The sequence below is a fragment of the Lolium rigidum genome, chromosome 3 (genome assembly GCF_022539505.1).
Source record: "Lolium rigidum isolate FL_2022 chromosome 3, APGP_CSIRO_Lrig_0.1, whole genome shotgun sequence".
Lineage (NCBI taxonomy): Eukaryota > Viridiplantae > Streptophyta > Magnoliopsida > Poales > Poaceae > Lolium > Lolium rigidum.
This window is the reverse complement of record NC_061510.1, coordinates 367520803-367527525: the sequence shown is the minus strand read 5'-3', so window position 1 is coordinate 367527525 and position 6723 is coordinate 367520803. Positions and strand designations below refer to the sequence as shown.

Sequence of the window (6723 nt, the reverse complement as noted above, 5' to 3'; positions counted from 1 at the left end):
AAGGAGCCCTAATAGATTTTCCCTTGAATCAATGTCCTGTAAATAGTTAGGTCTATCTTTTGTACAAACTGCTAAGCTGGTAATTTTCTGCCTGTCTTGATGAATATTTTTCTGCTATTCACAACATATGCTGCATCTAATACGGTCCACCTAGAACAAGAACTGAAACTTGTACAAGCTAGCCATGCCCCAAGGCCAGTAACGGAACAGACCAATGGAGTTCCTCTGTCAGCTGGAAACCTGGCTACGTTGCTTAAAACTAGACTGACGATCAGCGTAAGCTTGTCTTGTTCTGAAGAAGAGGGCTATGCTTGATGCCAACCCGAGCAATGTGATGCAACCCCACACGAGGAACGTGGTTGAGTAGCACCTTGCCCCCATGCACACTATCATGGTCTCAACTCTGCCAGTGCTGTTATCCTGTACCATCTTCCTTTGCCCGTTCGCGTCGTAGAGCAGTGCGGCAATCTGTCCGTAGAGGAGTGACCCAAGAGGGATATTGGTGATGAGGATGTTGTGGTTCATGCCAATGCTATTCGGTCCAAAGAGCTCAGCTGTGACTGACACTGCCGCAGCGAAGATGAACCCTGAGCTTAGGCCAATCAGAGCTGTTCCTGCCACCAGAGTGTTCTCGCCTTCCGAATTCCACAATAGGAAGAAGGCCATTGGCATAGGCACCAATGCGGCCGCGAGCCACCCTGTCCGAGCAAATGACACCCTCCTGCATGCAGATTTCATACATAGTACAGTCAGTCAGGAGGCTATTTCAACGCGAAGTAAGCTACTTGTATGCATGTAGATTATAGAGTAAGAAAGGGAGAGACCTGTGAAGGAATTCAGGAAGCGCAGAGAGAAGGCGACCGAAGAAGGAGCAGGAGGAGTAGACGGCAAGGAGCATGGTGAGCTCCGATTGCCGGTGCAGTGACTGGGCAATCTGCCCTAGGTTGTTGCTGTACACCAGCCCAACAGTAGCACCACAGAAGTAGGCTGTGTAGTAGAGCCAGAAATCAACACACCGGAGGAGCCTCTTCGCGCTATGCTCCTCACCAAGAACCAGCACCCGGCCCTTCTCTAGTATCGTCCCATAACAACAGCCCTGCAGCTGGTACTCACTCTGGTATTGATCATTGTTGATTAGGAGCGGCTTTTGTGGGCCATCATTGTTGAGTGGCATCGCATAGTCGTCAGGGCCACTGATGTCCACATCAGAGCAACAGGAGGCAGCAGGGATGATTAGAGGAAGGGCGAGGAGGGCCATAGCGCCAGAGAGAACGACCCACGCAGTGGAGCCGGTCGAGGTGAAAGACCCGAGGATCACTAGATATACTCCAGTGACGACAGCGAGGATGTAGAATCCGAGAAAGACACGCTCATCATGCTCGGGCTTGCTGTGGAGGTTGTGGCTGTCCTGTTGGCGGCATAGGAGGATCACTGGGAGTGCAAGAAGGGAGATAGCGAGAGGGAGAATGGCGTTGAGGAGGAGGTACACGGAAGCAGTGTAGGGGGCAAGGGCATTGGCGAAGAGGGTGTAGAAGGCAGCGCTGAGGCCGTTGAAGCTTGTGGAGAGAGATAGTGCCAGGGGGCGGCTGCTGGCAGAGAAGCTGCGTGTGCAGACGACAAAGCAAACAGTGTTGAACCAGCATATGCTGCACCCGGCTACCAGGCAGGCCAAGAATACCTGTTATTCAAGTGCAACAGATGAATCAGAATCAGTCCATCAGTTAATCATAATCCATTTTCTAATCCCACACATATTCAGTTCAGTTTGTGTACTTTTAGCGGGTTGCCTGCTAGTGCCCCAGCTCTCTATCCCTTTCTTTCTTTTCTTCCTTTATTAATTGCTGTCCTTGCAGTGAACTTTGTATTTCCATTATGCAATTAATGGAAAGGGGTTAGCCTGGCTGGGAATTGTTTTAGTTCAGTTTGTGCACTTGCATATATATATTCATTGAAATTTCAAAGGTACACAGATATTTGCTAGTTCAGGGAGATTTTGTAGGAACGATCAATCCATAAATGTAATTCAAGTTCAATATTTTGGTTATGGTCTGTAATATGAAATGCATCTGTATTAGTGAGTGATAATCGGTCCTGGGCTTCTGGGGTGTGGGTATTTATTTTGCAAGGGATAATTGAGTGGTCAATTTTCCTCAAAAAGCAATTATCCTAAAAAGAAATGTAGTAGTCAAAGACATATGTGTGGTGACCATTGCTTCGGTGTCCCCCCCTCTCCAAATTTTAGACCCAGTGAATGGTTAGGATCCTCTGATACCCCCTTCAAGGTTAACTTAGAAAAAGATCTATATAACCCCCAGATATTTTATGTTTTCGACATAGCACCCTTCAAGTTAAAGCATAACTTCAGCAACAGTGCCAGGCAAGCCTTATCGTGGGCGCGGCAAGCACCAGACCAGTAGTAGCGAGCGGCAGGCCTGGGTCGATGGCGTGGGTGGCAACAAGTCCGCAGTGCGCGGCAGCCGCGACCGTGACAAAGGCGTGAACTCGTCGCCGAGCGCCATGGACCTGGAGCTTGCGTCTAGTAAGAAGGCTGCCTACCGTAGACTTGTTTGGCACCTCCTGTTCGACGGAGACGTTGTTGCTCAAGAGTAGTGCATGCAAGTTTCCGGCACCGTCAGGACTGTTAGCCCAGATCCGGTAGTATCTTCGCCAGGCGTGCAAAAGAACTAGGCAAACCTTCGGCAATACACTGCACGTAAAATCTACCAAGTCAGCAGGCAGCTTGATGATCAAAACCAGATGACAGATGCTAGCTAGAAACTTCACAGATTAGCTACTAGGAACAAACCGCACGCACGAGCCCTCTGCCAGCTGCAAGGGGAGCACCTAAGGCGCCACCGGCGTGGGACCTGCTGACAAAGGCCACTAAGCTGGCGTAGATGTCCGGACTGCCCGCTGCCATGCTCGTCACCGTGCTCACGACCTCTCGTGGCGCAGCAGAGTAAGAGAAACAAGTGGGAGTACCCAGGCTCGAGCAGTGCTAATGCAGTCTCCGCGTGCAGCTACACTGGCTGACGACGGGCGCCATTAGGTTGCGGCTTCTGCGCACTGAGATGGGAGATCCCATCGGCAAGGTATTGGGCGAGGCGGCCGGGATCATCTACTCCTACAAGAAACAAGCAGAGCATGCTCCGGCGCCACGTCCGGAGCAGCGGGAGCATGTCGATTTGCAGGACGCCGTCAAATCCTACTGTAGCCTCCTGCTGTTCGCGCCGGCGACGGCATGTCGGAGCCGTGGCTACCTCTTTAACCGCCTCATCCCCAGTGTGCCTGTTTTAAGTTGAGGGGTGTTGTTTCCAAAACTTGAAACATCTGGAGCTTTTATGCTAACTTACCCATTCAACGAGAGGGGGGGACACCGGAGCACACCTCAGGTTGCAAGCGGTGCGGGACATCCCGCTGCGCCGCTACGCCGCCCCGCAAAGAAGGCCTGCGCGGCGCCGCTGGGTAGGCCGTGTCCTTCCGAGCGGGCCGAAGCGGTTCCGCCGCGTTATCCACTAGCCATCCCGCAGAACCGCTTTGTCCCGCAAAAGGCAGATCGACAAGATCGATCGTGTGTTTCTGAAAAGGAAAGTCTCTTTGTACAGCCATATTTTTCTAGTATACATAGCGGTGGTGCAGTGTACAGGTCGTGTACCTAGCACGTATTATGAGCTTAGGACATCTGACCCGACATAAACGAGCCCTAACACAAACACGCAAAGCAACATTTGATCAAAAAATGGTCCGCATCCCAGCCACCGATCCGACGTAAAATGTTGGGCTGTTCGTGAAGATGTAAGAGCATCTCCAGTCGCGTCCCCCAAACCGTCCCCCAAAGCAATTTGAGGCGCGTCAGACCAAAAAAGATTCCAGCCGCGTTTCTCAAAGCCCAATTCTGTCCGGCGCGGCCCGATACGGTATCCGGCATCATCGGCACAATAAATTTTAACCTAACCGTCGCTTACCTCGCGCAGAAGTTATTCGCGCGCAGTGACACACGGCGGCATCTTTGCCTTAATAGCGACGGAGGGGCAGGCGAGACGTCTCGTCGGTGCTGCGCAGCCTCCACGCGTCGCCGGCGTTCGCACGCCACCGCCCGTTCTCGCGCGATCTTCTCGCGCTTTCTTCCTGACGCCGGCGTCTATAAAAGGTCTCGTGGCTCACTGGTAGCCACCACAGCCACCGGCAACAAACACAACCTTCGTCGCTCCACCGCCGTCTCCTCCACCACCAGTGGCAATGGCGAACCGTCCAGGCGCTGGCCAGTTCCCTCCACCGCCGTCTCCTCCACTTCCAGTCCCGGATTCGCAGGTCGACACCGACCCCGCGGCCCGGGAAGAGCGGCGGCGGTGAGGGATGTAGAACTGGCGTGCACATCGTCAGCAGCGGCGGGAGGCACTCGAGCAGCAGGCCTGCCAACAGCGTGAGGCGGCGCACGCGGCGGATCTAGCGGAGTTCTGCGTCCCTGGCCCCACAGATGACGAGGCCGCGGCGGCAGCAGCGTGTCACGAGGAGGCGATGGCGGACACCATTGCGGTGTTCGACTCCTCGACTGCAGAAGAGGCGCGACGGCGCCGGATGGAGGAGATGGAGAAGCGGTGGGCTAATGAGCGCCGGCGCCAGCGCGACGAGCGAGAGGCGCTGTACCGTGAACAACGGGAGGTGATCGAGCGCCGGCGGCGGGAGTCGATCGAGCTCCGCCCCCTCTTCTCCGGCACCGGCACCCCGCACCCGCACCCCAAACCCTAAGATCCATCCTCGCCGTCGCTGACATCAATTTTATTTTTCTTCCATGTTACATCTCTCTCTTCTATCTCCCGAATGATCCGAATTGATGTTTTGGTTTTGGATCGAATTGGTTCAGTATCTCTTTCGCTCTTTTTCCTTAATACTTTGAAAATGTACTGATAATAAGTCTATACATGATCCATAATGCTAGTCCGAAATATGTTTGTATTTTTCTCAAGAATATTGATTGCATTGCTCGAGAAAATCGGTCCACGAGCGAGAACTGGACAGCGAGCTGAGCTGAATAAAATGGCTGCATGGATTTGTTTAGCTGCTTTGGTTCACACTTCCTGAGCGTACTCCGATCAGCCGAGCTAGCTAGGACTTCCGATCGGTCGGCCAGCTAGCTAGTTGCTACTCTAACGAGCACGCGGGCAGGTGCGGGATGGCACGGCGTGCCGCAAGGTCCCGCGCCAACTCCAGCGGTCGGTGGCAGAAAGCCGCGACTGTCCCGCAGACCTGGCGCAGTCCCGCGTCGCTCTGTAGCGGGCAGCCGCAACCCGCCCCGCTTGCAACCTGAAGCACACCCCATGTGTGGTTGGTAAGAGGTGACACGATGCCTCAGCAAACTATTTCCCTAATGGCAAATCCTAATGTCGTTGTCGATCTTAGTGTAAATTTTGAAATGTCATTGGGTTTTAATTATCTTAGAATGTTAAATCACTCTTGTGGTGTTGAAGGAATGGAGAAGACATGGCGGGGACGTGGTCATTAAGAACTGCTATATTTTAGTAAGGGGTTTTAATTATCTTAGAATGTGAAATCACATTTGTGGTGTTGAAGGAATGGAGAAGACATGGCGGGGACGTGGTCATTAAGAACTGCTATATTTTAGTAATAAGGTGGTTTTTACGGATTGTGTCTCATGCTCATGTGTTTGTAGAATAGTCAAGATACCGATGGTCGGTGAAAAATCAAAGCATGCCAGTATTAACTCAGCACTCAGCAGTGAGTGAACTGCGATACTTGATCTACCTCGCCAAGACCATGCTCGATGCTTGATGTGCAGCATGTACAGCTCTTCTGGAAGTAGAGTGCAGGCGCAGCTAGCTAGTCGACGAAGAGAGAGGGGGCTGGGAGAGGAACTAAAAAACCTGAGGCCATAGGCAGCCGGTAAACATGGATGGTCGACCTTTGATTCCTCCTGCCCGTGCCCAAATTTTCACCAAATCTGGCAAATGAATCATGGCCTTCGATTTCTCCAAACTAGGTTAATTATACTACTGTAGTATATCGATCAATGCATTCGTCTTCCATGAACATGAACTGGGTAGCTAGCGTGCGCAATCGCAGTTTCTCTCCGTCCATAAATGATAACTGGATGCGATGCAAACGCACGAATGATGGATGAATGAACACGTACGCATGACAGATACTGTTGGAGGTTGATTGAAATGCTTAATTGATGTGATTTGCTTAAGGAGGAAGAGGACACGTACGACGGGGTAGGGGATGGCCGGCGGCGACGGGGAGGAGGAGAGGAGGACGCAGTACTGGACGACGTACGCGGCGAGCCCCAGGGCCGCGGAGAGGAGCAGCACCGCCGGCAGCGGCATGTAGAGGAGGGCGAGGCCGGAGGACCAGCCGAAGGCCTTGCCGAGGTCGGAGGCGGTGGCGAGGTAGTTGAGGGACTGCTGGGAGACCCCCAGCGACGACTTGAGCGCCGACGAGTAGGCCGAGAAGTCGAAGTTGGTGCCCGTCACCGCCTGGATCCACACCGTCGCCACCAGCGCCGACCACCGCCTCCACTCGCGGCCGTCACCGCCGACGTGGGCGTTACTCCGTCCACGCCACTCGCACCTGTCGTCGTCGTCCATCCTCGCTCGCTCGCCCCCGCCGGCCTGTTCCTCCTTCAACCCGGGGGAGACCGGCAGCAATACTATAATATCGATCTTCTCGGTCGAATATCTGTGCAAATAAATCAGCTCGCTACCT

At 53.3% G+C, this 6723-nt stretch overlaps 1 protein-coding gene across 1 annotated transcript; it reads right to left on the bottom strand.

Annotated features, from left to right (window-relative positions):
• Nucleotides 1-16: 16 nt before the first annotated feature.
• Nucleotides 17-6723, bottom strand: LOC124704250 (protein NUCLEAR FUSION DEFECTIVE 4-like). The gene is made up of 3 exons (XM_047236495.1): nucleotides 6228-6723; nucleotides 825-1678; nucleotides 17-721 (listed from the first exon to the last, which is right to left on the bottom strand). Exons 1-3 carry the CDS (start codon nucleotides 6603-6605, stop codon nucleotides 229-231), a joined length of 1725 nt encoding a protein of 574 aa, XP_047092451.1. The 5' UTR covers nucleotides 6606-6723; the 3' UTR covers nucleotides 17-228.

Coding starts and splice junctions, on each gene's coding strand:
- LOC124704250 (XM_047236495.1), bottom strand. CDS start 6,605: ATGGACGACGACGACAGGTGCGAGTGGCGTGGACGGAGTAACGCCCAC. Junction 1,679..6,227: donor CGGCCATCCCCTACCCCGTC/GTACGTGTCCTC, acceptor CTTGAATAACAG/GTATTCTTGGCCTGCCTGGT. Junction 722..824: donor CTTCCTGAATTCCTTCACAG/GTCTCTCCCTTT, acceptor ATCTGCATGCAG/GAGGGTGTCATTTGCTCGGA.